Below are 22,958 nucleotides of genomic sequence, written 5' to 3'. Positions count from 1 at the left end.
CCTTCGAGTATGACGGAATTAAACAGCCTCCGAAGTGCTATTAAAATCGGTCTACCGCCGGCTTTCAGAAGTTCTGTCGTTATTCCATCATCTCCCGGAGCTTTGTTGTTTTTTAGCTGTTTGAGAGCTATACTAATCTCGTCTAGACTGACGTCCGGAATATCTTCGGTATAGTGTCGGGTGAGTGGCGCTCGGCTGTCGTGAGCACCGTTGGTAATAGGGTTTTGTGTTGTGGTGTATAACTGTCCGTAGAATCTCTCAATTTCTCCCAGAATTTCGGGCACTGATGAAACGGTGTTGCCACTGTCGGTCTTCAGTTGGGTCAACAGAGTCTGTCGAACAGATCGATTTCTAGCAAAGACTTTGGAGCCCTTGTTTTGCTCAATTGCGTCTTGAATGCGCTTGCAATTGTAGCGTCTCATATCGCAACGTCTTGCTTTGGCGATCTGTCTGTTTAGACGTCTGTATTCGACCATATCAACTGAAGACTGCAACCTCATTTCTCTCCGTTCTCTTATGAGACTCAGAGTCCCATCTGAGAGTTTTTGAGGTCCTCGGTTGGTTCGGGACGAAAAATATTTCGATCCTACCTCTTGGACAGTTTCCACAAACCTATTATTTAAATCGTCAACTGTAACGCAATTCTCTAAACATATCAGGCGGTCGCAAAGCTCAGACTGAAAGCTTTCGGGATCTTGAATTTGAGTAGGAGTAGGACGGAGCGTGGACTTCATTAGACGGGAGCGTTCTATTTTGCAGTTTATATTCAAAGTGCCTCTTACGAGTCGGTGATCGCTGCCGGTCTTAACCCTACTGATCACTGAGACATCATTGAATATGTGCTTCTTATCCGTCAATATGAAGTCGATCTCGTTTTTAGTCTTCCCATCGGGGCTAATCCACGTCCACTTCCTTTGTGGCTTCTTCTTGTAGAAGGAGTTCATCATATAGAGGCCCTCCTTCTCCAAAAAGTCAGCCAGCATTTGCCCACGATGGTTCCTGACTCCAAATCCATGTGACCCCACTTTCGTCTCGCCGCCTTCTTGTTTTCCGAGTTTCGCGTTAAAGTCTCCCATCACCACCGTGAAATGAGTAGTGAACTTACGTAGGGCAGACGATACGTCTTCATACGCAAGTTCGACCTCATCATCGGTGTGCTTAGATGTGGGTGCGTAAACCTGTATGACCTTCATTGAGTATCGTTTAGATATTCTCAGGATGAGGTACGCAACCCGTGTCGACACACTTCCGATTTCAACGATGTTGTTGACGAGGGACTTGTTGACGATGAACCCGACACCCCCTTGGGACAGTTGGTCGCCCTCCCGGTGGTACAGCAAGTTTCCGGACTGGAGAATTTCCGTATCCTCTCCCTCTCGTCGGACTTCGGATAACCCTATAATGTCCCATTTTAACTTGCTGATTTCCTCTTCCAGCTCGTCTATCTTCACGTCTTCCCTCAGTGTCCGTGCGTTATATGTTGCCAGGTGCAAGGGTCGGTTGGGCTGGTAGCCGACTCTCTGCCGGAGATTCTTCGCACCCCCTGCCCCGCCGTTACCGTGACCGCTACCGGAGTCCGGGATAGCGGGGCTGCCGGGGACTGGGGGCCGGGGCTTTGGTTTTTCCATCATTAGGAGGTGTTTTTGCCATAATCACCGCGCTTGGCAGGCGTGTTGGTGATTCTCCTTTTTTACGGCGGGAGATCGCCGCCTCTGCTAGGAGAGGAGGTCGGGTCGATTTACCGCCGCCCGACATTCGGCGTTGTCACTCGTTAGCACCACCCAGGGGGCACGTGTAGGGTAACTAGGGTTTGTACCTACGGACGTGAGCGACAAGCCCCCCAAACGGTTATAATATAATAAGTTTATTTTTGAAAAAAATATCTGTAAACGTATGCCCAATTGTACCCAAAATAAAATAATGGCCCTCATTTGTTTTTTTGTAAAGTAGTTGTATACTTGGATTAAGGTACGCGGGAAGAGCTCATGACCGCTACCAGCGGTGCAGTATCTGTGGCCCAGTTCTGGGCATGTATTATTTAGCGACTATGTTGGTTTGTCGTCGACACGATAAGACGAAGAAGGTAGAGAATTTGTTACAAGGCTGGCCAGAATTTGTCAGATGATATAAATAAAGTTGTCAATCCTACTAAAAGGTTCGGCTGTACCCTCGGTATTTCCTGCTGAGGTGTAAATTGCTTGGGCTGAGCTATGGTTGCCAATAAAAAAATATGTTTTTCTTTTGCAGTTTAGGAGAAATAAAAATATATAAGGCCTGGCCTGACTCATAATGTCTGGATAAAGGCTACCTGTGGGACTAAATACATTATCCTGACATAGTGACACAGATCCTAAAGTCCAGTTGGTAGAAAATATAAAAATATCTTTATCCCCAAAAAATAAAAGTCCATATAAAAGAATACAAACATCTAGTGATACTCTTTATCAGAGGCCTAAATACAGTTAGTCGTCACAAGAACAGCGTAAATTTAAAAAAGTTACCATATATTTTTTTACCGGATAATGTTACAGCTAGGCAACCCTAGCAAAGGAAATACCTACCCGAGATGTAGGTAATCGAGGTAAGAAAAACGTATGTGTTTTTGTAAATGACAGGCGGAAGATAAAGGTGTATTGTCTAGTGGACATGTTTTGTCTCGTACAACTAGTCTTCGTAAAATTGATTTGGAAACACCGGACTTTTGGGCTTAAATAACATTGTATATTTATTTACAAAGAAATAAGAAAGGGGTTTCCTTGACACATTTAAACAACAAGACGTAAAAATTGAAAAATCAGAAAGAAAAAAACTATTCAATGTCTAGGGTGCCAAAAAGGTACCAGCGTATGCTGTGGACAAAAAGGCTACATCGCTGGTATGCAACACTTACCCGACAACTCTCTCAGCACAAGCTTGCTTGTATTGGGGTCCACCAACCCGCACTAGGCCAGCGTGGTGGACTAGGCCTAAAACGCTTCTGGGTCGTAATAATTACATAAAAATACGTTTTGTACGAATTAATTATTTAAAGAAGCCTTAACAGGTACTTTATTTTGAAAGCGTGAAATAGACACTCATTGAAAGTAGTGTAAGTTATAAATTCTAATTTTTATTGGTGACCTAGGTGATAGTCAATGTAGGTTCAAAGAGACCCGGAAATGGAAGAAAAAAGAGCATAATAATCCGACATGGAAAAGGTCTTGGCGACCTTTCTACGTATCCGTTATTGTTAGGGAAGTCTCGGACTTCGCATTACCTTGACACGGGATTTATATAAAAGAGAAAATATTATTATCATGTTGACCATCACTTCGGGGTCAGAATTTTTCTAAATAAAATTATAACCTTAGATTTACGATATACGAACAAGATGCCACACACAAAAATAACGCAAAAAAACTGTCAACATTTAGTTATGCTGTCAAACTTTTTAGTTCAACCTAATGGCGACCGATGAATAAAGTCACAAATCTTCAAACCCGTCTAATTCAAAATAAGAGGTGAGTGGTAAAAGTGGGGTGTTATTTTGCCGGGACGTTTCTTTTACACTGACACTATCAAGTTGGTATTAAAATAATGTTGATTTTACACTATTGACCGACGGGTGACCGATGTCCAGTGGTTCTTTTCTGGACGCATCCGTGCTTCGGACGGCACCATGGGTCCCGGTTGCTGCTTCGGCAGCAGTCGTTAAGCCTATAGTCAGAGGCCTTCGGGCGGCTTGAAAACATCTGACAGTCGGGTTGCCTACTTACCCGACAACTCTCTCAGCACAGGCTTGCTTGTGTTGGGGTCCACCAACCCGCGCTTGGCCAGCGTGGTGGACTAGGCCTAAAACCCTTCTTTCATTGGAAGGAGACCCGTGCCCCAGCAGTGGGGACGTAATGGGTCGTGATGATTACACTATCGATCATATTCTGAATAGTTTGACATAATTGTCGATAGGTTATTCGATAGGCGAGATCTTGGTAAGCGCTCCTGACGGTAACGTTGGGAACTAATAAAACGCAAGCACATATTGCAAATTCCGGTGAACCACCAAGTCGAATAACCTATAGAAAAGTGTCAAATTATTCAGAATACATCTACTGTTGATGATGTAATGTACGCTTTGTACCTAACCAAAGTTACAAACTCCCGACATTCAATACTTAATAAAGTGGCAGAACTTTTGAACGGCTAAGCCGATTTTGATAAAATATGGTTAAAAACACTCAATCAGTTTCGCCGTTTGGGAGTTCCGTTACCACAGACAGATACATGCACATTGAAGATACGGATTATCTTAACACCTCTTTTTCCTCAGGGGTTAAAAATGGTATCGACAAAGTAACTTTAATCAAAATGCCTAAAATTGGATTTCAAAATAATTCAATCCATTTGTGAATACTAATCTACGCATAACCATCGAAAATTTTACCAATCATAAATTTAAACCCCATTAGTTCCTACTCCGATTCTCTGTATCTTCTGTTGAACCCCAAAAGTTACAAATGACTTTGCGTAACTTTACCCTTCAAACGAATGTGGGTTCTTATATACGGGATGAGTGAGAATGACTGAGTGGTTCTTTAAGCTGGATGCTTTATGAGAACACCCTGTGGGTAATTCTTGTTTATTACTTAAGATAAATGGTAGCCTCTTTAGCAAGATATTCGTTTTAAACGTGTAAATATAATAATATAAATATAATATTAAATTGTCAGTTTTGTCGTCTATTTAATATTATTATGGTTTGTCTTTTTCATTTCAGGACTATTTCAGCTAAATTTTTTGTATAAATGGATTCATCCCACTAAGCCTCTAACCTAAAAAGCAAGAGCACAAACACACACACACACACACACACACACACACACACGCACACACTCGCACTCATACACATACAACATGCATGTCAGATTTAGTTGTACTTACCGATTCACATTTTTTTTATATACCTTTTCTAACTGATGTAAATTTTTGATTGTAACTTCATATTTTCTTCTATATAGTTACAAAATTAAATCTTGATCAATCTTTATGTTCATTTACCTATGTTCAACCTTGCACTGCTTCTGTTTTTATAAAAATGTTCATTGAATGGGAAGGCACTGACTCTCAAGATACAGGTTTGCCTAGTTTGGGAGTCAGGGTTTTCATATTTTATGTTTACTCTTCTTGTTTTCAATAAAGATTATTTATTATTATTATTATTTATTAAAGGCCCGTTTGACAGAAAAAATCTAGCGAGTCGTAAAAAAAAATTACTTACACTAGATTTTATTTACTAGTAGGTTATTCCTGCAAAATAATAATTACTATCTTATTATATCTACCTAAGTACATAATGTCGGATATCATTGGAATCCCAATATTAAAATATCTATTCCATAGGTTTTATACCTCAATGGCATAAAGTTCAAAATATGATGGCCATATTACGACCACTACTGGTAAAGGGTTAATATTAATACATGCAGTGTTTGCAACAAATTACTTTGACCAGTTCTTGTGAAAATTGCGTGTTATTTTAATTTGTACTGGGAAAGCTCGTTTAAAATAAATTGTAAATGACCAAAAGTATTGATAAAACACAGAACGTTCATTTAACGGGTCAAAAAGGGCGGAAAACTTTTTAATTAGACTTATCACAGACCAGACAACACGATCCGATTTTCCAATGTACATTTTAACCCATTCATTTCGCAACTGTACCGTTCCTATCTTTTCGAGTCCAATTTTAAATCATTCGTTCATTTATTTGTGTTTTGCAATTGAAAAAATAGTTGTTCTAACTTGTTGTGTGTTTAGTTCAGTTGTGCTATTTTCCTATTGACGGTGTCATTTAGGGATCGAGCCCGGGACCTCTTGGAATTGAAGCAAAGCTTCTATTATCAGACCACAGAGGTAGTTAATTTCAGTTGTAAATATTATAAACGAGTCAACCTTGTAGACTAAAGACTATAATAGGGGTCAAGTCATCGCGATACGTATAGGTACATATAAAAAGGCGTACACAAAAATGGCCCATCGATTCTATTGAAATTTAGTATGTATACATAGGCATGTAGTGTAGTGGAGGTCACATAATAGGAAAAAAACTACTATTCACCCTGAAAACACAATGCGAAAGTTTTTTAAAAAGAAGCGAAATCAAGTTCCGACGTCATCCCATAATACAAAATATAAAAAACTTAGTGTCGGTTTTTATTATCCGTATGACTCCAACAAAGCCATAAATCACTATTAGGCAGGCACTGAACCGATTGTTAAAAAAGTACAATGCAATCTTCTCACCATAGTACAGGCAAACAAAGGAGTGAATGAATGAATGAATGAATGAGTGAGTGATTTTACGTAATGGACGTTTTTCAATGTATCGAGGTAGTGTACAGGGTGAGTTGTTATAGGTAGGAGACAAACGTTAGTGGATAATAATAGCGTCATGAATATTCTACAAGTTTTTAATTTTATTTTTAAATTAAAATAGTCAATTTCTCTCGCATTATTTCGTGTACGGTGGCCTGCGCTTAAAAGTATACAGGCGGAGTTTTTAAAATAGCGATGTCAAGCTCACATGCTGCTCAAGCACATCCACATAAACACCACTGCTGCACATATCACACACAACATGTCCCCGGATTTATAACAGATGTAGCTGGTCCCTTCATCATCAGGGATCGCTATTTTAAAAACTCCGCCTGTATACTTTTAGGCGCAGGCCATCGTACATAGCTCTCACATATTCCATAAGTATGTAATCCACTCAAAGGTTGTCTGGAAGAAATTGTGGGGTAATGATCGAACCAGGGACTTTCAGCGCTTCAACACCGTTCAGTCATAATGGAATTTCGTGAATACAGACATCAAACACTTTTGCAATACCATTATAACGGACTTAGACATCGCTATTCGCGACGATTCAAATTACTAGGAGGCTTACTCTAGCTATACTAAAAAGGAAGTTCCAGCTTCTGTCATTCAATCGGCACTTTTAATCCAATGAGCTAGAGTCGTAGTATGGTAGGTATCTACTTTGAATACCTCCTATTGGCGTAACTTTGATCAGTGGAGGCAGGTAGGTAGTATCTGACCCACTTTCAAGTTAGTCTTTACCGGTATTCCGTCGAACCTGAAATAAATTACCTACCAATGATGAGATGGAATTGACGGGATCTGAAATATTTATGCTATTTATTAGCTGAATGGTGGACTTTCCATTTTCCATCTTCAAATATTTTCCTTTTGGTTTGAGTGATCGAAAATTTTCAGATGAATATGTGACCATTTGTGCACAATGATCAATTTTCAGGCGGATTTTTATGTTCATCTTAGAGAATCGGTCGATGACAAACACTAGTGTAATAATTATAGGTAATATAATTTAGCCTGCTTATGGTAAGTCAAGGAAGGCCGAGGACCGAGTGTTGTGGCGCTCCTTGGGAGAGGCCTATGTCCAGCAGTGGATGACTATTGGCTGATGATGATGATGATGATGATGGTAAGTCAAAGGTTCTCTTGTTCCTACCTACATAAGCTCAACCCCTTTAAATTGACGAGGGCCGGTCTTGCCAATCCAATCACTTTAACGTTTTATTGGCGTATTCGTAAACTTAGCGTTTCAGAAACTGCTATATACAGGGCTTTACAGGGTGTTGTTGTTTGTTTTATCTGTAATACTGTGCTTTGATGTCAATTAAATATCCACTCACGGGCAATGAATAAGTTCCACTCACAAAATGCCGACACCAAACGACCCAAGTTCGTTCAAACTTTTAATTTAAAATTTGCACAAAATAATATTGTCTTTACTTGGTTATATCCTGATGCTCATTTCAATATACTTCAATGTTGCAGAAGCAGCATTTGAGCTAGCCTTTTCCGTTTAGGAGTAATTTGGTGCTTTTCTCAGTGGAACCTTTTTATTGCCCGTGAGTGTATTATATGCTATTATTCCAGCGCCAAATTAAGGACTATCGATTGCTAACGCGCGGTGGTGGTACGGTATTATTCCATTTCTGTCTTTATCCAATGAAAAGTTATTATTCTATGTTTAAAATATTTTGATAGTTAAAGGTTCCGTGAAATTACTATCGTTTAAAAATCTCAGAATTAGCCTGAATAACATTTTTTGTGTTCAGAATGAATTCATTCGAGGGGATTTCCATCAAAACGAGCACTCGATGTAATAATTGATCCTACAGAGGTTCCAGAGTTTCCCTACTCAGTACATGTATCATTAAAAGTTTTTTTGCGTTGTAATAAAATAAAACGGCCTTTTACTCGTTAACTCCGGTTAAAAAGCGGTGAAAGAATTGCATTTACGGGAACACTCTTAGGGTGACTTGCACAACAAAGTTAATCAAAATTAAATCTATGTCCTACATTATACTGTCAGAGCAAGAGACAAACTATTTAATTTTTATTAACTTTGTTGTAGGAGAGTAATTTGTAAAAATTGACGTTCATCAGAAAATTTTATATTTGTACGATGAATAAAAAATTTTGAGTTTGAGTTTGAGTTTGTTGTGCAAGACGCCCTTAGACTCCTTAGAGTCGAATTGTAATCTTCTTATTTTCGTGTCGACGACAAACCAACAAAGTCGCTAAATAATACGAATTGTAATTAAAGAAATTAAGGTTTTGACAGCTCTAAAATTAGAATTTCTGCCATCTTCTGATTCTACATCAGCTATTCTTAGCTACCATTGTTTAGTATTGCTGATCCTCTGTAATAATAACACGATGTATTAAGTGATTTCAATCTGTTGTCCGCAAGTGAACTGACACGTTTTAATGTATTGTCCGCAAGTGAACGGACACGTTTTAATCTGTTGTCCGCAAGTGAACTTAAATGTTTTCCTCTGTTGTCCGCAAGTGAACTAACACGTTTCCTTTGTTGTCCGCAAGTGAACTTACACGTTTTAATCTGTTGTCCGCAAGTGAACTAACACGTTTTCCTATGTTGTCCGCAAGTGAACCTACATGTTTTCCTCTGTTGTCCGCAAGTGAACTTACATAATTATTTTCCTATGTTGTCCGCAAGTGAACTAACACGTTATCCTCTGTTGTCCGCAAGTGTACTTACATGTTTTCCTCTATTGTCCGCAGTTCCTTAGCGGGCGGCGCGATGTCGGAGGGGCAGCGGAGCCTGTACATGATCGCGCTGCTCGTGCACACCGTCATCGGAGCCGGCGAGGGTGAGTGGACCACCCTGTATACACTGAGATATATACTGAAATATATTAATACAGGTTGTTAAAAAAAAATTATGAAAAGAGAACAAAAGTTTAGGTATTTAACGTTGATATGCGGTCCGTCTGTCTAGACCCTAAATTAACTACAAAGGTCCTTAAATACTGTAGTGAGGGGCAGCGCAGTGTGTAAATATATTAATTATACAGGGTGTTATAAAATTAATTTAGTAAGCCAGCATTCGAAAGGGGAATTCGTGAAAAGAAAAAAAAATGTAGTAGGTATTTAACGTGGACAGTAAGTATTTTCTTAAATTAACTACATGATCACGCTGTTCATGCACACCGTCATCGGCGCGGGGGAGGGTGAGCAGAGCACTTTATACAGGATGTTCAAAATACAATTTGTAGTACTCAACGGTCCACATAATACACGTAATTTATTACTGCGTTGCCATTGGTCCTAACAATGATCCATCTCACTCTTTCATTATCGCATTGCTTGTGCCCAGGGTGATGACGGCATCGGAGCGGGGGAGGGTGAATGGACCACCCTGTGTACAGTGAGATAACTTTATGCATGATGCTCAAAAAGCTAGTATTAAAAAGAGCCTAGTCAGAGGCCTTCGGGCAGCTTGAAAACATCTGACAGTCGGGTCGCCCACTTACCCGACAACTCTCTCAGCACAAGTTTACCATTTTTGCAACCACATCGACTTTACAATAGAGCATCGTTGATTTGATTCTTTGATAATAAATGTAAGCTCATAAGCTCATGTAAGCTCATAAATCGTTATGTTTTGACTCTTTTGACAGACAGTATAAGAAAATTATTCTTCTTCATTCCCGCTTTGCCTTCGAGGAGTCTGGGACTGACAGCAGGCGCTTCCATCCTTCTCTGTCGGTGGCCAGCAAGTTGTGCTCTGGCCAAGACTTCCTTTTCTCTTGGGCCTTACTAAGAAAATTACTGTAATAAAATTAGGGTTTCTGCAAGAGCTGCAAGACACCCTAAGGTAATGATATAAAAACAGAATCAGAAAAAATCTAACAAGATTCCGTTAAATAATTTTAGCGCTAACGAAATTAAAATTTGCACTACAAAATTACGCTGTGGTCGTACCTACTACGTGGAGTAAATTCAGTTAGTTTTCGCAGTCAGCCAACAAAATTATGAACAAACCAAGTTATAAACGGTTGGTACTTTCAACGGCCAACTAGAGGTAAAATTGTTGAAATAAAACTTTTACAACGCTCTTGTCGGCAAAAAAAATATGGTGTTAGAGACAATTAATAAACTTGGTGTGACATCCATAATTAGGTCCTGTTTCACAATGCCTGGATAATGCCTACATGTGGTATGAAAAACAAATAATAATGAATAATCATGTCTTTACCTTGCACCTATACCTATATTAATTTACCTTCACGTATAGTGTTGTCAATATACGATATCAGATCAAACGATAAATATCCAATAAGATGGTCAATGGGTCCGGAGTACCAGGCGAGCAGAAGTGGTTGGGGATAAATCTTAATGGGCTCCGTGTTAGTGGTCGCTGCGGTCGGAGGTACGCTCAGTAGTGATGACCGACTGTCGATAGATTATAGTCGATAGATTACGGTTACGCCACATATTTGACGACCAAATAGTGTAGTGGTTAGAAACCCTGGCTGCTATACCGAATTCCAAAGATCTGAGGATTGAATCAGGCCAGGGCAGTTATTTGATATAAGACAAATATTTGTACTCGGGTATATCTATCTATGTATCTATTTAGAGATATCAGCTGATTTTCCGCATTTAGCCTCTTATACCTATATTACAGGCTCTGCCTAGCTGGCCGTGTGTGAGATGTCCCCACATTTTATTATAAAACCGATGAGCGGTGGGGTAGATACATTTTCGAGTGGAGACTACAAACCAGCAAGAAAAACGCGGGATGCCCTTTGGCCTGCCGCCGAGTGTCGCCAGTGGTAGTGGTTGAATGAGAGGGCTGAGGACAGTGTATTTTAACGATTCTTGGCAAAGACTTTTGTCCAGAAATTAACGATTTCGGAGAAATGATGATGAAATGACCGTCAAAAGTCGTTAAATTTTATGTTACAGTGGGCGTTTATACGTAGGACGATAATTTCAACAAAGGGCAGAATACTTTTAAGTATCGATAGACAATGTTCTTATCGACAGAACTTTGCTAGTGAAATATATCGAGCAGCACCACTAGTTATACGAACCTTGCTCAGCAGATATTGGTCAGAACCTTTCAATCAAATATGGCCGTATATTTTTACAGCTTTTACCTACGCGTTGGCATGTTATGGTGCATTTAAGTACCTACATAATAATATAATGTCCAGCCTTTTTGAAGTTCCGTTTTCACGTAAAGTTTAACAAAAATATACATAAAACATATATAAATAACACCTTTAGGTGAGAGTTAAAATCCACTGCGAGGAATATAATATTAACATTATTAACCACTGTTTTCGTCTCCTAACGGCGGTAATAAGAAAACATTTATTCGTTTCCTCAAGAACCTTCTTTAAAACAAAGGCTAAAGGTCTTTTTTACTTTGGCGTAATTGAATAAGACTGACTGGTGTAGGTCAAAAACATTTGTCCTGGTCTAACCGAGCTATTGGGCTCAAATTGAATAAACATTACTGAAGAAGTATTTATAAATGTTGTCTTTACAGATTTGCTCCGCCGCAAATTATAAGCCTAAAGAAAATTTGAGATAAAAGACAGAAGAAACACAAAAATTATCAATTACCTAAAATTCCAAGTCCTACTTATGCCAAAATTGGAACTACTGTTACAATAACTATATACGTTCTTATACCATATTTTACGTTTGCCTGTAATCTACAGAACTTCCATAATTTTGTCGATACCAGCAACTTTTTTTTAAATATACTAAAAAAGATAATAATAATATAAATACAAAAACATTACAGGAAACAAAAACCATTCGTGTCTGCATCAAGCTAATCTTTTAAGAATCCACCAAAGACGACATTTCACAAAACATTACGTTTCCCCATCCATCCATCATGCGGATCATGCCACTAAGACGAGATTAAAAGAATAGAAAACGCCACTTCGGGGACAGAACCGAAGGTCCCAATGCAAAACGGTCCATTTCGTCCAAGATTGGATAGTAGGTAGGTGTAGGCTTAGATTAACAATATACGACGACGGAGTGTTAGTTAGAAAGAAACGTCTCTACAAATTTCAATCACACCGCACTAATTGTACCACTGAGCTCTTATTTTGAAATAGGTAGTTTGGTTAGAAGATTTGTGTCTTTATTCATTGGTACAATGCTTATCATTGGTTGAACTTAAAACGGTAAAAAAATGCGGACAGCTTTTAGCTTCATTTTTGTACGTCACCATCTTATTCGTACATCGTTAATCTAAGTATGTAGACATTTATTTTTATTTGTATGTGGATTTCGTATGTAGGACAAAATGTAATGAGATTCCTGGTGTACAAAAGTGGTGTTTTGTTGTTGAAGTGGCGGAGGGAAGGAAATAACGAGTAATGGTGCAAGGAAAAGGCGAAACGTCATGATTTGATTCGGGGAATTTCGGTGGAATGAAAATTGATTTGGACGTGCGTGTGTTTATAAGTACTTAAAGAAGGTACAGTTTTATCAGTGTGCAATGGATTCTACGGGTCAATGTGCCCGGCTAACAAATAATTATAGGAGCTACTCTAAAAATGCAAGTGTTCCTTTTAATTACTACATTATTACCTATTAAGTATTACATAAGATGGTGATTTTGTTTACCGTCAAACTGTCGCGAGTGTACTACACTTCATAACTAGCATAACCTACATAACAACCTAAGAAGTAACTAAAACAAAACAAGGCGAGCCAGCTAAAATATTTAGCCCCACTTGCGCAGACCTGGGTTAGCGAATTAACTCGGAGATATTTGACATAAGAAGGGTTAGATTATTAATTTGTCTTGCATCGCTGAAATATGAGCGCTAACCTTGGGATAAACTCTTAAATATTTAACCCCCCAATATTGGAGGGTTAAGACGCTAACCCGGCTTACGTCAAAAGAAAAGGTTTTTATCAATATTCTTGTATTCGTTGGAAATGTTTGATTATGATGATTAGCTCATCATTCTTATATTTTTCCCCTATCTAGCAAAGTAGCAAATGGTCCCACTTGTGAAATTAAGAGCACGATGGTGTGGTTACATACATATATGCTCACGACTATGACTGTAATGTAGTTACTCAGAGGTGATTCACCCACTTTTCGCTGTACATTTTTGTACTCACGTGATAGGTCGCGAGCCGTATCGCCGCTTTTGAAAGAGTGCAATGCACTTTAGGGTACACATTTAGATCACGATGTTTTTTTCACCGTAAGAGCTATGGTATACATTTTTGGAGATATTGTGTAGAGTAGGTAGAAAATAATACTCAGAGTGGACTGAATAATAATAATTTATTTACAGAAAATAAGCCTACTTATAAGCGCGGTGCTAACTTAAATACTCGTGGCGTTGGGAATGCACGGGGACTCGTTCCTTTTCTGCGCTGACGGAGGCTCTCCTCTCCGAGCTGCCGCGGTGACGGTGGTGGTCGCTGCTGCTGCTTGCTTGAGCTTGCTGAACAGTTATTTTCGGAACTCCCTCTTTGTTTCCAGAAACAGCTCTTGACAGGGCTATCTTTGCTGTTATCTAAAGCACAACTTGCAACCGCGATGTGTTCAATAAAATCAATACTTGCTGTTGTTATTGGTTGAGTATTTCTTGCTGGTACGGTTAGATTGAAGAGAGCTGCTTATGATAAGGTTCTTGAACGTTTTGTGGTAAGTAGAATGTGTGGTAGTAAGTTGCCACGCATTGTACTTAAATTCCAAAGAACTCATTGGTATGTCTGCGCTAGGATCCAAACACGCGCATCTTTTGTGTGAGAAGCGAGCGCTTACCCGACTGAGCTACCGCCGTTTCTTTTAAATTTTTTATAATTTTCGTAATGTATATGTACAAGGAAATCACAAATATGACACTTTGTAAACAAAATACAAATTACTGACAGATTGCGAAAATGGAAATAGAGAGGGATAGTTTTATCCAAAGACGTGAGGTGAAAACGAGATAGAAGACAATGTTTTTTTACGGCAATAGAAACTTGGTCCCTTTCAGCCTGGAACGGGACATAGATTCACAGAGTGCAAAAAGAAACGTCAGGTTAGCTAACTCAGGGTTATTTTGCATTAGCGCAATCAAAAGTCCGGGTTAAAATTTTACAAAGTTAACCCTGATTTAGTTACCTCTGAGTTTATATTTTTAACCCTGTGATCCACGCAAGTGGGCCTTACAGTCATATCATAACCCTTAGGTCACACCCTACATAAGTAAATGTAGTTTTTATAACACAGGGACCTTTACAAAAGTGATTTATTATACTGAGGTTTTATGTAAGGGCATGTTCACATTTGTACAATTACACTTTGCAGAGAGGAGTTTTGTGACTAAAATTCCTGAAATTGTGTCGGTACATGACTGAAAAATGAAATAATGAAAAAAAAACTTCATTTCGTGTACAAAAATACTAATGATAAGTATTATATTAATTCATTGTACGAGTATTTTATGAAGCTGAAGTGGCAGTGGGCTGGTCATATCTGCTGAAGAACCGATAACCGTTGGGGTAGACGAGTTCTCGAGTGGAGACCACGAACAGGCAAACGCAGCGTGGGACGCCCTCCTGCCCGCTGGACTGACGACCTTAGGCGGGTGGCGGGTATTGGTTGGATGAGGAAGGCCGAGGACCGAGTGTTGTGGTGCTCCTTGGGAGAGGCCTATGTCCAGCAGTGGATGATTATTGGCTGATGAGGAGTATTTTATAGATTTTTCGTATTCGTCTTCTCGGTAACAAACACCAGAGCAAGAATAAGTGGTGAAAAGTGATCAGCCAGTCAGATAAATTGACAGTAGCCGGATGTAATCAGAAGGCCTAGCACGGTGCACAAGACTCGAACGCTAAGACGTGACAAAAGTTCCGTGGCGCTCACTCACATCGCGCCGCGGCTTCAAGAGAAATTGCGACGGTAAACTTTTGTCACGTCTTGCGCCCCGTGCTACGCCTTCAGGGTGTCACTGTTGATAGGTCACTCAAGATGCTCCTCTCATGCACCAAAAAAAATAATTATTGTCAGAAAACGATTGTGCATTCACCCTTTTATACCAGCAATTCATAATAACTACTGTTACACAATTACTGTTCACGGCTCCTGCCATCGTTCACATGACAAAGGTTTTCGTGGTAACTACTTTATTTGTTCGTATACTGTATGATAATTATTATACAGGGTGTTGCAAAAAGGGTATAGTAAGCCGAAAGCTACATGTGCAGCATGGTATATCTAAGCCCGAAAATGAAATCAGAATTTCAAAATTCTTGAAAAAAAAGTCATTCTCCGTAGTAAAAAGTGACGTGACCAACATAGTTTCTTTGGAAAATGAATATTTGTATTTTTTCATGAACATTTTATTGTACACAAAACACATTATCTTTATAAATACAGAAACATATAATTATACTAAAAGTACACAAGGATGGGCTTATTGCCGGAAATCAATTTCTTCCAGCCAACCTTTGTAGGGGCGGTATAAAAGAGATATACTTATTATTAGCTATTGAAATAAAACCTTTCAGTCCCTATTTTCGGTGGCAATGAGTGCGAGATAAAAAAATAATCAACATAAATAATACATGTATCTCTTCAATTGGCTACTCCAATTTTACAAATAGACACACAATTACACACACACGGTCACACAACACAATGACTTATCAAAATTATCAGTTTCCATTCCAGCTATCGATATGGAACTCATATTTTTTGTTACAAGTTTTTTTACGCATCGATAGGCACTTGAAAAATTGCACCGGCGGCGGCGGCCGGTTAAAAATATAGGAAGAAACGGGAAAAACAAAATAACATACATACATGCATACACACATGTATATATATGCTCACGACTGTAATCCCCGAAGGGGTAGTCAGAGGTGACTCGCAAGTGAGTCACCCGCTTTTCGCTGTACATTTGTACTCACGTCATAGGTTGCGTGCCGTATCGCCGTTTTTGAATGAGCACAATGCACTGAAGTTGTCGGGTAAGTGGGCAACCCGACTGTCAGATGTTTTCAAGCCGCCCGAAGGCCTCTGACCAAAAACAAAATAAATAGGCATGAGATCGTCCCTAACACGTAAACATCAGGCAGCGATAAGTGAATACAGAGAAATCCAATTAGGGGCCCTGTCTTATTATACGGAAAAAAACAAGGATATAGGCCCGCGAATAAAATCTCAATTTTGGCAAATCTTCATAATGCTCTGTTTCGCTCGACTGGCTCGGCTACCGTACCACCACCGACACGTAGCAAAAATAATCGTTGAGCAGCGTCGTCAATCGCCTGACAAAAATTGTCAGATCAAGCTATGACAGATTTGACAGACGAGCGACTCTTTCTTTCTTAAGGCGGGGAAAACGCTGCTTATGGATTGTTAATTGCTACTGTTCGGTGATGGTAACCCCACAGTAGTTAGGACGAGATCTCCTGTTTTTCAGGCGGTTACTATAGTGTTTAAGTAATTAGAAATTGGAAAAATCAACTCGTGGTAGTAAAAAGGTACGTTCTTATTATTTTTTCTCTAAAGAGGCAATATATATTTCGTCAAAAAATTTTATTAAAATGATTAACTGAAAAAAATATATTATATTAAATTTAATAAAAAGAAATAGTCTTGAACCTTTTGGCCACATCCAAATCTCATAACAAATTACATACATACCATTATAATAACGTTTTGCTCCAATATACAAACTGCAAGAGATTCTTAAAACCCTCGAATAATTAACATAAATAATAATATTATATTTACCTATTATTTAATACCTAATTATTTAATAAAAGAGTTTCCCGAACTCGAATAATTTATGTTTTCATTTGATTAAAAACCCTTTGTAAAATGATACACCAAAAAACCACGTAATGGAATACACCGCAAATTTAGCAATTATCAGCAGCCAAATTCAAAACTTTTCCCAATATTATCGACCTCAAGTACGTACCAAATGTTAGGGTGATAATTGGCGGCTATCGGCCTGAGGTTGCAGTGCATTACGGACAAGTGGAAATAAGCATAATATAAAAATAAAAACGAATTTGATCAAAATACCTATTTAGGTACGTTTTTCGTTTTTTCGTTGGTAATACTTAGGTACTATTGTGAATATTGTGATACGCATGTTGAGGTTACAAGTGGGTGACCATGGGGTTGCCGGTTGTGGTAAATTACGAATGCAGGATTTCTTGAGGCCAAACTATTTACTGAATTTTTACACAAATTACATTTTTCAAGTGTTGAATGTGCTTCAAAATTGTAGAGGGCGTCATTAACCTAATATTTTTCGTATAGGAGAAACTAAGGGCTATTGTTACTGGAACTTTTTCATCGATTGTATTTCTATGGGATCAATTTAGCAGCTAGCCATATCTCGCTCAATAAAACATAGAAATACATAGAAAAAAAACCTTTAGTAGAAGTGACGTTGCAAAAGTTGCAATCAAAATGTTAGACGATACCAATTTTCGCCATTATACGTGCGTTACGGCTAATGAGCCCAAATGGACGGTTACGCGAGTACGGTTATTAACCGCGCAACCTAGGCATAATGCAAAACGGCAGGCATTTCGCGAATTAACGAGTTCTGCCGATTAACCGTAGCATTCGTGTAGTGGCGGTGTCAAGTGTTGTGAATTTTGCGGCTCGGATTATGTGGTAACATTGAAAGTGGATGAAACGATAACGAAACTGAATAGCTCTATACAGGTTGTTCTAAAAGTGGCATTTGTAATCAGCCGAAAGGGCCCGACTCAGGGTGTCAATCTGAACGTTTAAATTTTAATATTTGCAAAACAAAATATTTTCGTAGTTCTGAACTGTCAAATATGAGATTAAATGTGGAAGGATTTATATCACATACCTGTTCCCGCGCGCTTCGCTTCGCCTTAAAAAGTTTTCCCGTGGGAATTCCCAGGGTCTAGACCGTATGTATACCAAATTTCATTCAAATCCGTTCAGTAGTTTTGGCGTGAAAGCGTAACAGACAGACAGACACAGTTACTTTCGCATTTATAATATTAGTTAGGATAATAGTGACGTGCTTACGGAGAGGCCTACGTTCAGCAGTTGACTACTATAGGCTGATGATGATGATATGTCGCTGATATGAAAAAAAAAACAGTAGAATTTGATCCACCAGCCGGTGTGACGGCAAGGGCGTTTTAGTTCACAGCTAAAATTCCATTCTGTATTAGAATGGTATTGCGATGGAATTCCTAGATTTGTCTGTTGCACTAATGGTTTGGGTTTGTGGTCGGTTCATGAGTGATAGTGTCATTACGCAGCCATCAGTCAATTTTCCACAGTTAAGGTAAGCTTCCACTTTTCGGCATCGTACACAACAGACGTATCGCATTCAGTATTCTATTCTATTCTATTCTATTCTCTGTGGGGGTGTAAGTACCTGCACCTGGCTCTCTCGAATGGAACCGTTGCGCATATCCCCAAGGTCTAAACTGCCTTCCTAAGCTTGGACCATTTTCCCACCACGCTGGTCCACTGCGGGTTGGTGGGTTCAGTTCACATATCTAGATTTGCTAGATCTAGATATGCAGGTTTCCTCACGATGTTTTCCTTCACCGTAAGAGCGATGGTATACACTGTACTTAAGTTAAAAGAACTCATTGGTACATGTCAGCGCCGGGATTCGAACCCGCATCTCTGGCGTGGGAAGCGGGCGCTTACCCGACTGAGCTACCACCGCTCCGGACCGACTGAGCTACCACCGCTGCATTCAGTATTATCTGTGTAGAAATTACACAAGTGCGTCCACTTCATCGGCATTCCGACGCCGTTTCTCCATACATTTATGACAATCTGTTTGGTGCGATATGTACGGTGGCTTGCGCCTAAAAGTATACAGGCGGAGTTTTTAAAATAGCGACCCCGATGATGAAGGGACCAGCTACATCTGTTATAAATCCGGGGACGTGTTGTGTGTGATGTGTGTAGCAGTGGTGTTTATGTGGATGTGCTTGAGCAGCATGTGAGCTTGAGGTCGCTATTTTAAAAACTCCGCCTGTATACTTTTAGGCGCAGGCCACCGTACGATACCGATATAGGTGGACGAAGAACCCATGAAGCGTCAGTTGTTATTATACCTCCGATACACCCTGGCTAGATCTCAATCGCTGTCTAACCACTACAACAACGAATAAACGCTAACTGGCCTTTCCAATCGTTTCGCAACCGTAACAAACTCTACTTCTAGTATCAATCACCGATACTCTAAAGCTGCGTACAGACCGGCCAAACGAACGTCAACGAACGGGTTTCGTTGACGTTCGTTGCTGCAATCTGCCCTGTATTATGTATGATACATATCCATCGTTGGGCGTTCGTTGGGCCGGTCTGTACGCAGCTTAAAAAGAACACTAACTAATAACCTTTTTCTTATTCCCAGGGCCGACGCTACCGAACGCGATCCCACCGCCCCCTACCTCCACAAAGCCGGACGACAACGGACTGACAGTCACGTTCCCTCCCCTAGACGACATCTTCAGCAGTGGCACTCCGGAGAAGCACTTCGGGACTGACAACAACACCGTGGTGACTTCACAGATCGGGTCCACGGCGCTCATTCCGTGCGTCATACACAATATCGGGGATGGCATTGTGAGTATAATTTTGAAGTAATAATAAAATTATAGTAATAATAGGTACTTAAGTAATTAATGAACACCCAAAACTCGAGTTAATCCAAAGGTTGTCTGGTAGAGATTGCTTTAAGCAATAAGACCGCCTTTTTTGTACTATTTTATCTGTAAGTTGTGAAATTGTAATGTTTTTCTTAATGGTGCAAAATAACGAGTATTCTATTATATTATATTCTAAAAATATCTGCATTTTTAACGGAACGTACCGGGAATTGAATCCAGGACCTTCGGCGTAGCAGTCAGGGTCAATAACCACTACACCATTCGGCGGTCTAATCTGTATTAGAGCACTGCTGTCTCACTAGAACGATATGGCGATGAAATTTCTGAAACAACCTCACCTAGTGACTTTGTTACACTGTCTCTAAGAAGGAGATACAGTCAGCAAATCCAAGGTGCCATGTATTTGCCTTTGAAGTTTATAACTTGTCCTTTCCAGTCTATGATTGGATGCGGAAAACTATAGGTCGCATCCAGTGGCGTGCTTTGGGAGAGGCCTACGCTCAGCAGTGGACTGCTATAGACTGATAATGATGACGATATTATTTCACAGATACAAACTTATATCGCCTCGATTTTTTGTCGCAGTTTAAAACACTTTAGTGAAGCTGGCTACGTCTAAGATTACCAGTTCATGAAACTATAAAGAAGTGAAATATCAGAAACATGTAGCCAGTTGTGTGGCCTACATCCGGGAAAAATGAAAAGCTTTAGAAAGTTGTGAATTTAGTTATGAAAGTTCTCCAAAAGTTTACTAAAGTAGCTAAGTTTGGAGAGGATACATACGTAACTAGCGTACAGTTTCCCTGAAAAATCTGACTTCATGACTTCATAATATGACTGATATTATTTTTTTTTTCAATTAAAGTCGGCTCCATATATATTTGTAATATTCGTTTTTACATTGTGCTAACTATATTGCCACATACTTAACTTAAATCTAAATTTGTTTAGCTCTCTGGGCAATATTTATCGATTGGCCCTAAGATTCACATAAGTATGTATTTTATATCTGGAGCACTGTTACTCAGCTAATGCACTACCCTAGGTAATATTTACCTAAGATGGACTCCTATTTATTTTTAATCAAATACCTACTACAAAAAAAAATAAAAAATCTCACACCTTGTACTAATGTACTCCCTTGCGGGGTAGGTAGAGGTGCATTGCTGCACCCACTTTTAGCCAGTGTTATGTTAGTTCGGGCAGGCCTATTGCCATTTTACGGGCACATCCAAGAATCGAGCATAAATATTTGTGTTTAAACAAATATCTGCCCCAGCCGGGAATCGAACCCGGGACCTTCGGCTCAGTAGTTAGGGTCACTAACCACTACGCCATTCGGTCGCATAAATACCTACTACCTACACAGTAAACAGATTCGTAAAATGGCTGCGAAAGCCCCTTAATATGGAATGTAATTTCACAGTTGGTATTTACGGCACAACATATTTTCGTTTGGAAATATTATATGTAAGGGGTGTGTTGAAAAATACGGGCTGTCTATTGCACAAAATTACTAGAAATGCGGGCCGTTTGTGCTCGCAGCTTTTTCCACCAACAAAATATATTTACAATTTGTCTTCCTTTGAAGTCTCATTTCATTTAGAATTCTGTTAGATTTCTACAATTCAAAATTATTTGAGTACGTAGGTTTCTTTTTCTCTTTGAAGCAATTACGTATTTCTGAATTCAACATGATATTTAAGTAAATGGTACAAGTAAAAAGCAGCAACCTTTTTAATTGATAAAAGGTAATTGAAGATATAAAATATTATTTAAGGCAATTTTTTTACTAACTTTGTTGTAAAAATGTTTAGTAACAGTTTGGCAAGAGGTTTAATCATCATCATCATCATCAGACTATAGCAGTCCACTGGCTGGTTATGATTGGATGCGGAAAGCTAAAGATCGCATTCAGTGGCGTGCTTTGGGAGACGCCTACATCCAGCAGTGGACTGCTATAGGCTGATGATGATGATGAAGAGCTTTGATAAGGACGCTAAAATATCATTATCTTCATAGTTGTCTAGGTATCATCATCAGCAATAGCAACCTGAATAATTATACCGATACAAACAACCTAATAAACAACAAAACCAAATTAGTCAGGTACCTAAGTGTTTACATACGAAAAACATCATTATATTAGTTGGAACGAGGAAAGTTTAAGATGAGTTATATCACTTTTTCCATAAACATAAAACAACTTGTTCTCAAGCAATATTTAGGCTGACAAATCTATCCAGGATGGCCCTAAAATTATATAGCCTGTAAATGATTAAAGTAATTTATTTTCTTTATTCTGTCGTAAAATTGCGAACAGTTTTATCCCCGTGCCATAAAGCACTTTATGGGTTAAATATTAGAGCTTAATTTCCACATTAACAAAGGTCCCGCCTTTGCAACTTGTTGGTTCACAAAATTGTGAGCTCTTTAATTATAACAATGGCGTAAATCAGCAACACAATATGAAAAAATAAGTGTATATTTTACATGATCAATTAGTTCTCTTCACCACAGCCCCTTCTGAGCGGGTCGGTTTATTAAGTACACTCACGAGCAATGAAAAAGTTCCACTTTCAAAATGTTGACACCAAATAACCACCACATAACCACCCCAATTTTTAACACAAAAAAATATTTTCATGTGGCAATATTCTGATGGTCTGTGAAATGTACTTCAATGCTGCAGACCGCGTCATTATCTAGCCTTTTACCTATAGGGGTAATTTAGTGCTATTGTCACTGGAATGGTTTAATTGGTTGTGTAATCATATTTATTTATGTTACTGCCCCAACCATTTATATGTAATGTGAATGGTGCCCATGCCCTAAACCTTAAAATTAAAGAGGGTTCGTAATTTTGGGGTCAACTCCATTTTACGTCTAAAGTTATTGCCTTAATAAGCCTTTGAAATGAGACATAATAATAGGACTTTGTTTAATTCATTATCATT

The 22,958-nt window shown here is 39.0% G+C and overlaps 1 protein-coding gene across 1 annotated transcript in view; it reads left to right on the top strand.

Moving 5' to 3' along the window:
* Nucleotides 1-22,958, top strand: part of LOC105393740 — a 111,037-nt gene that overhangs the window by 68,444 nt on the left and 19,635 nt on the right. Inside the window, exons 2-3 of the mRNA XM_011565538.3 lie at nt 9,094-9,182; nt 19,746-19,957. Coding sequence (XP_011563840.3) covers nt 9,113-9,182; nt 19,746-19,957 — 282 coding nt within the window. The 5' untranslated portion in view covers nt 9,094-9,112. The remainder of the gene's footprint in view (nt 1-9,093; nt 9,183-19,745; nt 19,958-22,958) is intronic.

This window comes from Plutella xylostella, chromosome 28 (assembly GCF_932276165.1).
Source record: "Plutella xylostella chromosome 28, ilPluXylo3.1, whole genome shotgun sequence".
NCBI lineage: Eukaryota > Metazoa > Arthropoda > Insecta > Lepidoptera > Plutellidae > Plutella > Plutella xylostella.
This window is presented reverse-complemented; position numbering and strand designations above follow the sequence as displayed.